The 16,781-nt window shown below is 42.6% G+C and overlaps 1 protein-coding gene across 2 annotated transcripts in view; it reads right to left on the reverse strand.

Moving 5' to 3' along the window:
• RAD52 (RAD52 homolog, DNA repair protein) overlaps window positions 1-16,781 on the reverse strand; it is a 362,327-nt gene that overhangs the window by 265,145 nt on the left and 80,401 nt on the right. For both annotated transcript variants that reach the window (XM_053718842.1, XM_053718841.1), the window contains exon 3: window positions 6,620-6,721. In XM_053718842.1, coding sequence (XP_053574817.1) covers window positions 6,620-6,721 — 102 coding nt within the window. The remainder of the gene's footprint in view (window positions 1-6,619; window positions 6,722-16,781) is intronic.

Here is a 16,781-nt window from a genome sequence, read left to right on the forward strand (position 1 = left end):
AAACCGTATGAACTTGGCCTTTGCTGGCTGAGGCCAAGCCTTGAGAGCATTGAGTATCGCTCTCAGTTCCAGAATATTTATCGGTAGAAGAGATTCTTCCCGAGACCAAAGACCCTGAGCTTTCAGGGGTCCCCAGACCGCGCCCCAGCCCATCAGACTGGCGTCGGTCGTGACAATGACCCACTCTGGTCTGCGGAAGCTCATCCCCTGTGACAGGTTGTCCAGGGACAGCCACCAACGGAGTGAATCTCTGGTCCTCTGATTTACTTGTATCGTCGGAGACAAGTCTGTATAGTCCCCATTCCACTGACTGAGCATGCACAGTTGTAATGGTCTTAGATGAATGCGCGCAAAAGGAACTATGTCCATTGCCGCTACCATCAAACCTATTACTTCCATGCACTGCGCTATGGAAGGAAGAGGAACGGAATGAAGTATTTGACAAGAGTTTAGAAGTTTTGTTTTTCTGGCCTCTGTCAGAAAAATCCTCATTTCTAAGGAGTCTATTATTGTTCCCAAGAAGGGAACCCTCGTTGACGGAGATAGAGAACTCTTTTCTACGTTCACTTTCCATCCGTGAGATCTGAGAAAGGCCAGGACAATGTCCGTGTGAGCCTTTGCTAGAGGAAGGGACGACGCTTGAATCAGAATGTCGTCCAAGTAAGGTACTACTGCAATGCCCCTTGGTCTTAGCACCGCTAGAAGGGACCCTAGTACCTTTGTGAAAATCCTTGGAGCAGTGGCTAATCCGAACGGAAGTGCCACGAACTGGTAATGCTTGTCCAGGAATGCGAACCTTAGGAACCGATGAAGTTCCTTGTGGATAGGAATATGTAGATACGCATCCTTTAAATCCACCGTGGTCATGAATTGACCTTCCTGGATGGAAGGAAGAATTGTTCGAATGGTTTCCATTTTGAACGATGGAACCTTGAGAAACTTGTTTAGGATCTTGAGATCTAAGATTGGTCTGAACGTTCCCTCTCTTTTGGGAACTACGAACAGATTGGAGTAGAACCCCATCCCTTGTTCTCCTAATGGAACAGGATGAATCACTCCCATTTTTAACAGGTCTTCTACACAATGTAAGAATGCCTGTTTTTTTATGTGGTCTGAAGACAATTGAGACCTGTGGAACCTCCCCCTTGGGGGAAGCCCCTTGAATTCCAGAAGATAACCTTGGGAGACTATTTCTAGCGCCCAAGGATCCAGAACATTTCTTGCCCAAGCCTGAGCGAAGAGAGAGAGTCTGCCCCCCACCAGATCCGGTCCCGGATCGGGGGCCAACATCTCATGCTGTCTTGGTAGCAGTGGCAGGTTTCTTGGCCTGCTTTCCCTTGTTCCAGCCTTGCATTGGTCTCCAGGCTGGCTTGGCTTGAGAAGTATTACCCTCTTGCTTAGAGGACGTAGCACTTGGGGCTGGTCCGTTTCTACGAAAGGGACGAAAATTAGGTTTATTTTTGGCCTTGAAAGACCTATCCTGAGGAAGGGCGTGGCCCTTGCCCCCAGTGATATCAGAGATAATCTCTTTCAAGTCAGGGCCAAACAGCGTTTTCCCCTTGAAAGGAATGTTAAGCAATTTGTTCTTGGAAGACGCATCCGCTGACCAAGATTTTAACCAAAGTGCTCTGCGCGCCACAATAGCAAACCCAGAATTTTTCGCCGCTAACCTAGCCAATTGCAAAGTGGCGTCTAGGGTGAAAGAATTAGCCAATTTGAGAGCACGGATTCTGTCCATAATCTCCTCATAAGAAGGAGAATTACTAGTGATCGCCTTTTCTAGCTCATCGAACCAGAAACACGCGGCTGTAGTGACAGGGACAATGCATGAAATTGGTTGTAGAAGGTAACCTTGCTGAACAAACATCTTTTTAAGCAAACCTTCTAATTTTTTATCCATAGGATCTTTGAAAGCACAACTATCTTCTATGGGTATAGTGGTGCGTTTGTTTAGAGTAGAAACCGCCCCCTCGACCTTGGGGACTGTCTGCCATAAGTCCTTTCTGGGGTCGACCATAGGAAACAATTTTTTAAATATGGGGGGAGGGACGAAAGGTATACCGGGCCTTTCCCATTCTTTATTTACAATGTCCGCCACCCGCTTGGGTATAGGAAAAGCTTCGGGGGGCCCCGGGACCTCTAGGAACTTGTCCATTTTACATAGTTTCTCTGGGATGACCAAATTCTCACAATCATCCAGAGTGGATAACACCTCCTTAAGCAGAGCGCGGAGATGTTCCAACTTAAATTTAAATGTAATCACATCAGGTTCAGCTTGTTGAGAAATTTTCCCTGAATCTGAAATTTCTCTCTCAGACAAAACCTCCCTGGCCCCCTCAGACTGGTGTAGGGGCCCTTCAGAAACAATATCATCAGCGTCCTCATGCTCTTCAGTATTTTCTAAAACAGAGCAGTCGCGCTTTCGCTGATAAGTGGGCATTTTGGCTAAAATGTTTTTGATAGAATTATCCATTACAGCCGTTAATTGTTGCATAGTAAGGAGTATTGGCGCGCTAGATGTACTAGGGGCCTCCTGTGTGGGCAAGACTGGTGTAGACGAAGGAGGGGATGATGCAGTACCATGCTTACTCCCCTCACTTGAGGAATCATCTTGGGCATCATTTTCTCTAAATTTTGTGTCACATAAATCACATCTATTTAAATGAGAAGGAACCTTGGCTTCCCCACATTCAGAACACAGTCTATCTGGCAGTTCAGACATGTTAAACAGGCATAAACTTGATAACAAAGTACAAAAAACGTTTTAAAATAAAACCGTTACTGTCACTTTAAATTTTAAACTGAACACACTTTATTACTGCAATTGCGAAAAAGTATGAAGGAATTGTTCAAAATTCACCACAGTGTCTTAAAGCCTTAAAAGTATTGCACACCAAATTTGGAAGCTTTAACCCTTAAAATGAACCGGAGCCGTTTTGATATTTAACCCCTTTACAGTCCCTGGTATCTGCTTTGCTGAGACCCAACCAAGCCCAAAGGGGAATACGATACCAAATGACGTCTTCAGAAAGTCTTTTCTATGTATCAGAGCTCCTCACACATGCATCTGCATGTCATGCTTCTCAAAAACAAGTGCGCAATACAGGCGCGAAAATGAGACTCTGCCTATGATTAGGGAAAGCCCCTAGAGAATAAGGTGTCCAATACAGTGCCTGCCGGTTATTTTACAAAATTCCCAAGATTAAAATAATTCCTCAAGGCTATGGAGTATAAAATATGTTTATATATAAATCGATTTAGCCCAGAAAATGTCTACAGTCTTAAAAAGCCCTTGTGAAGCCCTTATTTACTGTCTGTAATAAAAATGGCTTACCGGATCCCATAGGGAAAATGACAGCTTCCAGCATTACATCGTCTTGTTAGAATGTGTCATACCTCAAGCAGCAAAAGTCTGCTCACTGTTCCCCCAACTGAAGTTAATTCCTCTCAACAGTCCTGTGTGGAACAGCCATCGATTTTAGTAACGGTTGCTAAAATCATTTTCCTCTTACAAACAGAAATCTTCATCTCTTTTCTGTTTCAGAGTAAATAGTACATACCAGCACTATTTTAAAATAACAAACTCTTGATTGAATAATAAAAACTACAGTTAAACACTAAAAAACTCTAAGCCATCTCCGTGGAGATGTTGCCTGTACAACGGCAAAGAGAATGACTGGGGTAGGCGGAGCCTAGGAGGGATCATGTGACCAGCTTTGCTGGCTTCTTTGCCATTTCCTGTTGGGGAAGAGAATATCCCACAAGTAAGGATGACGCCGTGGACCGGACACACCTATGTTGGAGAAATAGGCCCCTCCCACTCATATTACAACAGTGGAAAGCCTAAGGAAACTGTTTCTAGGCCAAATTCAAGCCAGCCATGTGGAAAAAAACTAGGCCCCAATAAGTTTTATCACCAAATACATATAAAAACGATTAAACATGCCAGCAAACATTTTATATTACATTTTTATAAGAGTATGGATCTCTATTAATAAGCCTGATACCAGTAGCTATCACTGCATTTAAGGCTTTACTTACATTAGTTCGGTATCAGCAGCATTTTCTAGCAAATTCCATCCCTAGAAAAATATTAACTGCACATACCTTATTGCAGGAAAACCTGCACGCCATTCCCTCTCTGAAGTTACCTCACTCCTCAGAATATGTGAGAACAGCCATGGATCTTAGTTACTTCTGCTAAGATCATAGAAAACGCAGGCAGATTCTTCTTCTAAATACTGCCTGAGATAAACAGTACACTCCGGCACCATTTAAAAATAACAAACTTTTGATTGAAGAATAAACTAAGTATAAAACACCACACTCCTCTTACGACCTCCATCTTGGTTGAGGCTTGCAAGAGAATGACTGGGTATGACAGTTAGGGGAGGAGCTATATAGCAGCTCTGCTGTGGGTGATCCTCTTGCAACTTCCTGTTGGGAAGGAGAATATCCCATAAGTAATGGATGATCCGTGGACTGGATACACTTAACAAGAGAAATATTGATTTTAATTGTTTCGTATATGCATTTTATTGGGGATTTGTTTTAAAGCATCATTTTTAAATAAATTGTATTATAACCTGGCTATATACTGACACTCTCCTCCCCTTTAGATGGAAAATCAGTTATTTCATATAGAAAAACTAAACCTAAAGTACAAAGTTCCCATATATTTAATACTGTATATTTTACAGTACACTGTGCCTTTAAAAGGGACATTATATCCATATGCTAAACCACTTCAAAGTAATGCAGTATAGCTGTTAAAAGCTGACAAAAAAATTTCACCTGAAGATCTTCATCTTGCAACAATAAGTGCTCTGTGAACAGTTATCCTTCAACTTATGTCAGTTTCATGTTGGAGAAGAAGAAAGAAAAAAAAGAATAACGAGCCATATCACATTTTCCTTTACTGTGATCTCATAAGATTTCATTTAAATCTTATGAGATTTTATAGTAAACGTCTGGAGGGAAATAATGTGACTGTGACTGCACATGACAGATGCACGCTCCCTTGCAAGTCCTGGGACTAGGTTCCCAATTGGCTGATTAAAATTCCTTTACAGTGGGGTGTGGCAACAACCTTTTTTACATAGAAATGTTCAAGTGATATTTTCGAGTTGGCTTTTTACAGCTATGCTGCATCACTTTTAAGTGCTTTAAGTTAAAACATTTGGGCATCGTGTCTCTTTAAGTGCATTGTGACATATGACTAGTGTAACATAATAAAATGTTTGTGTTACCAATTTTAGGGGTCAACAATCAAAATATTCCCAGTTTATAGATAATTACTGTGCTTCTGCATCTCTAGGAGTCTTTGAAACTGCAAATACCTAAGTACAAAACTAAAATATTGGAAGAAAGAGGAGGCACTCCGGAAAAGAAGTAAATAAAATTTTAGGCATGTTGTACAGGTAAGCAATTAAGTGTTGTTTTAAGACAATTTGCTCCATGTGTTTTAAGACAATTTTGCTCCAATGTTAAGAAAATAATAAGAATTCCACTATTATTGTACGAAAGCCATATGGCTTTTAAATTTCTGCAATCAGGGTATTTTTTATATATTTTTACTATTCCCTTCTTTGCTGAACCATTTCATATGCCTATGCTACAGCGTTGTTTAATTATCTGACATTTACATAAATTTCAGTATATTTTTTGAAGTACACACAAGTCAGTTTTTTCAGCAGATCAAGCATTTTTAGAAGATAACTTTTGTTTTTAGAAATAGCATGAATTAATAGTTAACTAATTAACTAACACCAAAACTCCACTATCCTTGGTACAGGTCAACCATACCGAAGAATAAATACTCATCTCGGCATGTTGGTCTTTTGGCAATCTTTTGGACTAGAAATGGGAAAACCTCATAAAAAAAGGAAGCATCTTGCTTCATACCTGGTGCCCTAAAAAGACTAGTATATAACCCTACTCCAAATGCTGTCATACACAAACAATATTTCCCATTTATAACAGCTTCAAGAACATTGGAATGTAAAATATTTACATTAAATACACAGTAAAACACATTATAAAATATTAAAATTTAATATTAATTATTTTTCATGTTTTAAGGTATTTGAGTGGAAAGGGCCCCAAAGTGTATATATATGTGAGTGTGTATATATATATATATATATATATATATATATATATATATATATAAATACACATACATACACACACAGATATTTAGACATATACATACCTTATCATATACCATACACCTTTAAGCCCTTATATAGATTTTGTTTATATACATTTTTATTACTATTTATATAAATATTGTTATCAGATAGTACATATATGAGGGTAACACTTACTTTTAATGTATTATTTATTTATTTTTTAAACTCTTACACTTTACACTAGGTCTCCACTTGCGCAAACCCAAGGAGCACTAAATTTGTTTGGGCTTGAGGGAACACGTTTACTTTCAACTTGTAACACGCGTGCAAGTAAATAGGGGGCAAGATATTGCTTATTGCAAATTGTGCTAACAATAGACTGCCATTTGTAAGCTAGCCCTCTGAGTTTTGATAAATGTGAAAATTAATATCACTCAACAAATTGAGTCATGAACTATATTTCAACATGAATTAACGTGACCTACCTTCTGTCCTCCACCAGCTTGCCTGCTGCTAATGTACTCAGGACCCAGCTTTTGCCGTAATGCGTTTTGGACTGCTTGGTATTCTTCTGCCGTATACTGATGCTGCAAAACAAAATAGAAATCAAGTTAGTTAAATTTTTGTGTCATAGAAGAGCATGGCAATATTATTTAATGCTTAAAACACCCAACAGGAGAGGCTCATACTTGATCAGTGTAGCAGAGTTTCAGAAGGCCAAATACAAAACTCCTAAATCAGTTATCTCCTTCATCCATCTAACAACAGCTGTGTGAAACAAGAATACAACAAACAATCATATGTTCATCTATGCTAATGAAGTTAAAGATCATATGTGTGGTCTAAAAAAATGTTTGTTGAGCCCGACCTGCTATATAGAAAGGTAAGAGAACAGAGGATAAGCCATGTTTTATAAGATATATAAGATTGTGTGTGAGGGTGCTGTGTACGGTCACTAGCTGTCTTTCCCCAATATCCTGTCATACATTAAATACTTTATTGCAATCACCTACCTATGAAAGATTTATTTGAATGAGAGGGCTCGCTTACTTACAAAACTAGTTCAACACGAAATTCTGTGTGATATTTTTTTAAGAAGTCCTTTACCCTTATTCATTCCACAGAAAATGTCCCTAATCTCTACTAAGTGAGAGAATCCTAGAGGATTAAGATATACCCACCCTCAGAGCCACCACTGAATGATGATACATGTGGCAGGTGATCATTCTTTTTCATTTTTACAGTGATCACAGAGAGAGAGAGAGACATGCAATCCCTTAACTGAAAGAGCAAACTCTCAAATGGGGGGAATGTGTCTCTATGTAGTATGGGGGTCAAAATATATGTACACTATACAATAAGGAGATGTCAGGGAAACTAGATAATGAGAAAAGTGGAAACATATCGTGAATAGCTGAGAGATATCTGCTGCAAAGTATAAGGAAGATGTAGGGTGTTTTCCAACAAACACATTTATCTTTATCACTTTGGTCATAAGTGCCTGCTTATGAAATTTAGTGTAAAATGAGCACCAAAGAATGTAGCAACTCTTTATAAATGGCAATGATGATAATAATAACATTAGACTGGCTGTAGGCACCATCTAGGCACTAGTTTACTGGCAGTTAAGAGAAAACAGTATGCCTACTTTCTGATCAACTTCTCTCAAGGTAGGTATAGATATAGAAATATGTATTTAAAATAAAAAGTACATTGTTCTGTAAGTGAAGAACATTGGAATGTTAAACATGTACAGTAAATATACAGAAAAGCTCATGAATACTTATATACATATGTACACACATCTGTGTGTGTGTATATTGTCAGGGTGCCAGGAATCAGACAGACGAGAAGTGCAAAAATAATCACACCTACGATCAGACTGGAACTTTTGGCGCTACGTAGAATGATGAAGGCAATCCTGAATCTGCACCCATGTGGAACGGAGTTGCCGGAGATGCTCCTCCAAAGCCGGAATACCCTTAGACATGAATAATTCGGGCAACAAGGATGGTTGAAACCCATAATTCGCCATGAACGGGTATAACTTGGAGGAAGCATTAATAGCACTATTACGAGCAAACTCTGCCCAAGGTAACAGTTCAGACCAATTATTGTGGTGATCTGAGACATAGCAACAGAGGAACTGTTCCAGAGCTTGATTAGACCGTTCCGCAGCCCCATTGGATTGAGGGTGAAATGCCGAGGAGAAGGAAAGCTGGATCCCCATTTGAGCACAAAAGGAACGCCAAAATCTGGAGACAAACTGGCTACCCCGGTCCGACACTATCTCCTTGGGTAACCCATGTAAACGGAAGACCTCCCGGGCAAAAATTGAAGCAAGCTCCTGAGTGGTAGGCAACTTCAAGGGAATGCAATGTGACATTTTAGAAAAATGGTCAACCACCATAAGGACAACAGTATTGCCATTGGAAACAGGGAGCTCGACAATGAATTCCATGGAAAGATGTGTCCAAGGACGCTCACCATTAGCAATAGGTTGAAGAAGACCCACAGGAAGACGTCGAGGAGTCTTATTCTGTGCACAAACTGAGCAGGAGGCAACATACGCAGCAACATCAGAACGAAGACCTGGCCACCAGAATTGTCGAGTGAAAGACCAAATCATTTGGTTCTTGCCTGGATGACCTGCGAATTTAGGATAGTGGTAAGTGTGCAAAAGTTTAGTTCGAAGATTCTCAGGACCAAAACACTTACCACTAGGTTTCTCAGGAGGTGCATTGGTTTGTGCAGCCAGGATCTCCTCCCCCAAGGGAGAAGTCAAATTAGTACGTATGGTAGCTAAAATATGGTCAGGAGGTATAACAGGAGTAGGTACAGACTCCTCCTTAAACAGAGGCGAAAATTGTCAAGAGAGGTCATCAGCCCTAACATTCTTACTACCAGGCAGGTAGGAGACCACATAATTAAACCGAGACAAAAATAGCACTTATCTGGCCTGTCGGGGCGACAAACGTTTTGCTTCAGATAGATAAGTTAAATTCTTGTGGTCAGTAAGAATGAGCACTGGCCCGCTAGTACCCTCGAGAAGATGCCTCCATTCCTTGAGTGCCAAAATTATGGCCAGTAATTCCCTGTCGCCAATTTCATAATTGCACTCCGCTGGAGAAAATTTCTTAGAGAAGAAACCACACGGATGCAAGGAACCGTCAGGCGTAGGACGTTGAGACAAGAGGGCACCTACTCCAGTCTAAGATGCATCGACCTCAAGAACGAAAGGCAGGACAGGGTTAGGATGAGCCAGAACTGGAACAGCAGCAAAGGCAGTCTTAAGACTATCAAAGGCCTTAATGGCAGTAGCTGACCAATGGAGTGGATCATTCTCTTTACGGGTCATGTCTGTGATAGGTTTGACCAAGGAAGAAAAGTTTTTAATAAACATTCTATAATAATTGGCGAACCCCAAAAAACGTTGAATAGACCGAAGACCAACAGGGCGAGGCCACTGCAGAACTGCAGGTTACTTGAGTCTGATGGAACTCCCATTTCTCGAGTTTACAAAACAGTCCGTTCTCACGAAGTCTCTGAAGAACCCGTGTAACATCAGAACGATGAGCCTCAAGTGTGGGTGAGTGTATGAGGATGTCGTCCAAGTACACGACAACACACTGTTGCAACATATCTCGTAGGACATCATTAATAAATTCCTGGAAAACAGCAGGAGCATTACATAGGCCAAAGGGCATTACAAAATACTCATAATGCCTGCTCCTGGTGTTAAATGCTGTTTTCCATTCGTGGTCCTCCTTAATCCTAACGAGAATGTACGCGCCTCTCAAATCAAGTTTAGTAAAGACCGTAGCTCCCTTGATGCGGGCAAAGAGTTCCATAATGAGCGGAATAGGGTAAGCATTCTTAATGGTAAGACGATTAAGACCCCTATAATCGATACATGGTCTTAACTCGCCACCCTTTTTCGTCACAAAGAAGAAGCCAGACCCTGCAGGAGAGCAGGATCCGCGACAGAGCATCGGCAACATACTCCTCCATAGCACAATTCTCTGCAACAGACAGAGGGTAAACCCGGCCCCGAGAAGGAATGGCTCCGGGTTGCAGGTCTATGGCACAATCGTAAGACCGGTAAGGAGGCAACGTACCGGCACGCACCTTGTCAAAAACGTCTAGGAACTCTCGGTACTCCTCTCGCAATTGAGATACCGAAGAAGTGCACAAGACTTTAACTGGTTTCCGAAGACAAGTGAAAATACATTGCGGGACCACGACAAAATTTCGTACCTGCGCCAGTCGAGACTGGGATTGTGCTTTTGGAGCCAGGGATAACCCAGAACAACTGGAATATGCAGAGAGTTTATCACCTGGAACTGGAGGGTTTCAAAATGGAGAGCCCCAACAGCCATGGACAACGGAGCAGTTTTGTGAGTAACGAGTGCAGGCTGAAGGGGCCTGCCATCAATGGCCTCAATAGCAAGCGGAACGGGCCGAGGCAAAACAGGAATGGAGTGCATTGATACAAAAGCACTGTCAATGAAATTGCCCGCAGCACCGGAGTCAACAATAGCCTGAGTGACTATAGAGGAGTCCACCCAGAAAAGGACAACCGTGACCAAAGGTTTCTCCTTAAGCGGTTCCGGGGACGAGGATAAACCACCCAAGGTCTGCCCCCGACAGGACCTTAGGTGTGAGCGTTTCCCGGCCGTGTAAGACTTCAAAAAGGTGGCCCTGTAACCCACAATAGAGGCAGAGCCCCTCCCTCCTCCTAAAGGCCTTCGTGGAGAGACGAGTGAATCCCAACTGCATAGGCTCAGCAGTACCTGGTGACATGCGACCAGGAGGCATGGGAGGAGAGGGAGGCATGGGTGGGAACGAACATGTAGGAGCAAATGGAACAGGAGGCTTCCGCAAGCGCTCCTTGAAAGAAGGCCTCTCTCTGAGTCTGATGTCAATTAGGATAAAAAAAAAAAGACACCAATGCCTCGAGATCCTCTGGTAAATCTCTGGCAGCAACTTTGTCTTTAATCGCAGAGAGCCCATGAAAGAAGGCGGCAACAAGGGCTACATTGTTCCAACCAACCTTTGCGGCAAGCGTACGGAACTCAATAGCATACTGAGCAACAGATCTTGTACCTTGCTGAATGGACATGAGTCATTTAGCAGCAGCCAGAGGAGCGAGCCAGAACATCAAATACCTTTCGAAAGGAGGCCACAAATTCAGGGTAATTTGAAATCACAGGTTTATTAGTCTCCCACAAGGGATTAGCCCAGGCAAGAGCTGTGTCAGAGAGTAACAAGATGAGAAATCCCACCTTAGCTCTGTCAGAGGTAAACGCCTGAGGTAACATCTCAAAGTAAATGGCTACCTGGTTCAAAAACCCTCTGCACTGAAGAGGATCGCCTCCATATCACTGAGGTAGAGGTGCAGAACCGGACATGCTCCTGGTAGGACTAGGTGCAGCAGCGGAAACAGGAGCAGCCATAACTTGTGGGACACTTTGGTTCAAATGTGCAGTTTGAGTCAGCAGGGTTTGCAGGGCTAGAGCAAATTGATCCAAGCAGTGATCCTGTTCATCCATCCTGGAAATGATGGCAGGTAAAGGTGGATTATTAGCATCAGGATTCATGGCCTTTGCATAATGTTAGGGTGCCAGGAATGAGACTGAGACGAGAAGTGCAAAAATTATCACACCTTTATTAATAACAAAAAAATAATAAAAAGTCCACAAGTCAAATAACAAGCCAGGAGTCAAAACCAGAGCTGGTAGTCAGACGAGCCGAGTCAGGAGCCAAAGCGAATAGTCAGACGACCCGGAATCAGGAACAAGGAAAACAGCAGAGTCAGGAACAAGCCAGGGATCAGGAACCAGGAAGGATGTCAGACAGCCAGGTAATACACAAGAACTCTCACAAACAGGTCTGAGACAACGCAAAGCATACTGAACAGAGGCCCTTTAAATAATAAGTGATGACATCACAATTCTGAGACTGCATCCTGTCTCACACAGATGATGCACACCAGTCTGGCCATAAAAGGAAGTGCAGGAAATTAGCAGCATCCCCCACAGCACATAGCAAACAAAACAGGGAAAAAACCCTGACATATTATATATATATATATATATATATATATAAAACCACAGAGAGAAGCACACTCACAGGAACGAACAACCAGCTCAATACAATTTTTAGCCTGTTCTATGGCGATATACAACCTGGGTGCAGCTTCTTTTTAGCCCAGTAATGCTTTTCACAGAGTAGAACTTTCCTAAAGTATATCAGTCTGATCCGAAATACCAGGCAATTCCTCTCTGGAAAAGGAACACTGCAACCCCAGACAATCATTTCGGCCTTCATTGAGCCTTGTTAGTGTGGTGTAGCCATATTCCTCTAAGCACACTGAGCAAGGAGTCCACGTCTGGTTGCCCCTTTTTCCCTTAGGAGAATTAATACCCACAGAGAGAAGCGCACTCACAGGAACTAACAACCAGCTCAATACAATTGTTAGCCTGTTCTATGGCGATTTACCACCTTGGTGCAGCTTCATTTTAGCCCAGTATTGCTTTTCACAGAGTAGAACTTTCCTATAGTATATCAGTCTTATCGCACCTATTATGGTTAGTCCGGCGCCGAATCGAAAATAAATAAATAATATATATATATATATATATATTAGCACACCGGAGAGCACTCTCACTTCCAAATCAAATAGCCAGGGTGCTAGTAAGGGGATACTCTGTCTCCGAAACTTCACAGTAAAGTGTGTTTTTGAAAAAAGACCAGCAAATGCAAGTTTTTCTAACTTATATATATATATACACATACATATATTTAGACGTGCATTTATGTGTGTGTGTGTATATATATATATATATATATATAACATAATTTATGCTTACCTGATAAATTCCTTTCTTCTGTTGTGTGATCAGTCCACGGGTCATCATTACTTCTGGGATATAACTCCTCCCCAACAGGAAATGCAAGAGGATTCACCCAGCAGAGCTGTATATAGCTCCTCCCCCCTACGTCACTCCCAGTCATTCGACCAAGAATCAACGAGAAAGGAGAAACCAAGGGTGAAGTGGTGACTGGAGTATAATTTAAAAGATATTTACCTGCCTTAAAACAGGGCGGGCCGTGGACTGATCACACAACAGAAGAAAGGAATTTATCAGGTAAGCATAAATTATGTTTTCTTCTGTTATGTGTGATCAGTCCACGGGTCATCATTACTTCTGGGATACCAATACCAAAGCAAAAGTACACGGATGACGGGAGGGATAGGCAGGCTCATTATACAGAAGGAACCACTGCCTGAAGAACCTTTCTCCCAAAAATAGCCTCCGAAGAAGCAAAAGTGTCAAATTTGTAAAATTTGGAAAAAGTATGAAGCGAAGACCAAGTTGCAGCCTTGCAAATCTGTTCAACAGAGGCCTCATTCTTAAAGGCCCAAGTGGAAGCTACAGCTCTAGTGGAATGAGCTGTAATTCTTTCAGGAGGCTGCTGTCCAGCAGTCTCATAGGCTAAACGTATTATGCTACGAAGCCAAAAAGAGAGAGAGGTAGCAGAAGCTTTTTGACCTCTCCTCTGTCCAGAATAAACGACAAACAGGGAAGAAGTTTGGCGAAAATCTTTAGTTGCCTGCAAGTAGAACTTGAGGGCACGAACTACATCCAGATTGTGTAGAAGACGTTCCTTCTTTGAAGAAGGATTTGGACACAAGGATGGAACAACAATCTCTTGATTGATATTCCTGTTAGTGACTACCTTAGGTAAGAACCCAGGTTTAGTACGCAGAACTACCTTGTCTGAGTGAAAGATCAGATAAGGAGAATCACAATGTAAGGCTGATAACTCAGAGACTCTTCGAGCCGAGGAAATAGCCATTAAAAACAGAACTTTCCAAGATAACAATTTTATATCAATGGAATGAAGGGGTTCAAACGGAACACCCTGTAAAACGTTAAGAACTAAGTTTAAACTCCATGGCGGAGCAACAGCTTTAAACACAGGCTTGATCCTAGCTAAAGCCTGACAAAAGGCCTGGACGTCTGGATTTTCTGACAGACGCCTGTGTAACAAGATGGACAGAGCTGAGATCTGTCCCTTTAATGAGCTAGCCGATAAACCCTTTTCTAAACCTTCTTGTAGAAAGGACATTATCCTAGGAATCCTAACCTTACTCCAGGAGTAACCTTTGGATTCGCACCAGTATAGGTATTTACGCCATATCTTATGGTAAATCCTTCTGGTAACAGGCTTCCTAGCCTGTATCAGGGTATCAATAACCGACTCAGAAAAACCACGTTTTGATAAAATCAAGCGTTCAATTTCCAAGCAGTCAGCTTCAGAGAAGTTAGATTTTGATGTTTGAATGGACCCTGTATCAGAAGGTCCTGTCTTAGAGGTAGAGACCAAGGCGGACAGGATGACATGTCCACTAGATCTGCATACCAAGTCCTGCGTGGCCATGCAGGCGCTATTAGAATCACTGATGCTCTCTCCTGTTTGATTTTGGCAATCAATCGAGGAAGCAGCGGGAAGGGTGGAAACACATAAGCCATCCCGAAGTTCCAAGGTGCTGTCAAAGCATCTATCAGAACCGCTCCCGGATCCCTGGATCTGGACCCGTAGTGAGGAAGTTTGGCGTTCTGGCGAGACGCCATGAGATCTATCTCTGGTTTGCCCCAACGTCGAAGTATTTGGGCAAAGACCTCCGGATGAAGTTCCCACTCCCCCGGATGAAAAGTCTGGCGACTCAAGAAATCCGCCTCCCAGTTCTCCACTCCCGGGATGTGGATTGCTGACAGGTGGCAAGAGTGAGACTCTGCCCAGCGAATTATCTTTGATACTTCTATCATTGCTAGGGAGCTTCTTGTCCCTCCTTGATGGTTGATGTAAGCTACAGTCGTGATGTTGTCCGACTGAAACCTGATGAACCCCCGAGTTTTTAACTGGGGCCAAGCCAGAAGGGCATGGAGAACTGCTCTCAATTCCAGAATGTTTATTGGCAGGAGACTTTCCTCCTGATTCCATTGTCCCTGAGCCTTCAGAGAATTCCAGACAGCGCCCCAACCTAGTAGGCTGGCGTCTGTTGTTACAATTGTCCAGTCCGGCCTGCTGAATGGCATCCCCCTGGACAGATGTGGCCGAGAAAGCCACCATAGAAGAGAGTTTCTGGTCTCTTGATCCAGATTCAGAGTAGGGGACAAGTCTGAGTAATCCCCATTCCACTGACTCAGCATGCACAATTGCAGCGGTCTGAGATGTAGACGTGCAAAGGGAACTATGTCCATTGCTGCTACCATTAAGCCGATCACCTCCATGCATTGAGCTACTGACGGGAGTTGAATGGAATGAAGGACACGGCATGCATTTAGAAGCTTTGTTAATCTGTCTTCTGTCAGATAAATCTTCATTTCTACAGAATCTATAAGAGTTCCCAAGAACGGAACTCTTGTGAGAGGAAAAAGAGAACTCTTCTTTTCGTTCACTTTCCATCCATGCGACCTTAGAAATGCCAGAACTAACTCTGTATGAGACTTGGCAGTTTGAAAGCTTGAAGCTTGTATCAGAATGTCGTCTAGGTACGGAGCTACCGAAATTCCTCGCGGTCTTAGTACCGCCAGAAGGGCACCCAGAACCTTTGTGAAGATTCTTGGAGCCGTAGCCAATCCGAATGGAAGAGCTACAAACTGGTAATGCCTGTCTAAGAAGGCAAACCTTAGATACCGGTAATGATCTTTGTGAATCGGTATGTGAAGGTAAGCATCCTTTAAATCCACTGTGGTCATGTACTGACCCTTTTGTATCATGGGTAAGATTGTCCGAATAGTTTCCATTTTGAACGATGGAACTCTTAGGAATTTGTTTAGGATCTTTAAATCCAAGATTGGCCTGAAAGTTCCCTCTTTTTTGGGAACCACAAACAGGTTTGAGTAAAACCCTTGTCCTTGTTCCGACCGCGGAACCGGATGGATCACTCCCATTAATAACAGATCTTGTACACAGCGTAGAAACGCTTCTTTCTTTATCTGGTTTGTTGACAACCTTGACAGATGAAATCTCCCTCTTGGGGGAGAGAATTTGAAGTCTAGAAGGTATCCCTGAGATATGATCTCTAGCGCCCAGGGATCCTGAACATCTCTTGCCCAAGCCTGGGCGAAGAGAGAGAGTCTGCCCCCCACTAGACCCGGTCCCGGATCGGGGGCCCTCGGTTCATGCTGTCTTTGGGGCAGCAGCAGGTTTCCTGGCCTGCTTGCCCTTGTTCCAGGACTGGTTAGGTTTCCAGCCTTGTCTGTAACGAGCAACAGCTCCTTCCTGTTTTGGTGCAGTGGAAGTTGATGCTGCTCCTGTTTTGAAATTCCGAAAGGGACGAAAATTAGACTGTCTAGCCTTAGCTTTGGCTTTGTCTTGAGGCAGGGCGTGGCCCTTACCTCCTGTAATGTCAGCGATAATTTCTTTCAAACCGGGCCCAAATAAAGTTTGCCCCTTGAAAGGAATATTAAGTAATTTGGACTTAGAAGTTACATCAGCTGACCAGGATTTTAGCCACAGCGCTCTACGTGCCTGAATGGCGAATCCTGAGTTCTTAGCCGTAAGTTTGGTTAAATGTACTACGGCCTCCGAAATGAATGAATTAGCTAGTTTAAGGACTCTAAGCCTGTCCGT

This window comes from Bombina bombina, chromosome 6 (assembly GCF_027579735.1).
Source record: "Bombina bombina isolate aBomBom1 chromosome 6, aBomBom1.pri, whole genome shotgun sequence".
In the NCBI taxonomy this organism is placed as follows: domain Eukaryota; kingdom Metazoa; phylum Chordata; class Amphibia; order Anura; family Bombinatoridae; genus Bombina; species Bombina bombina.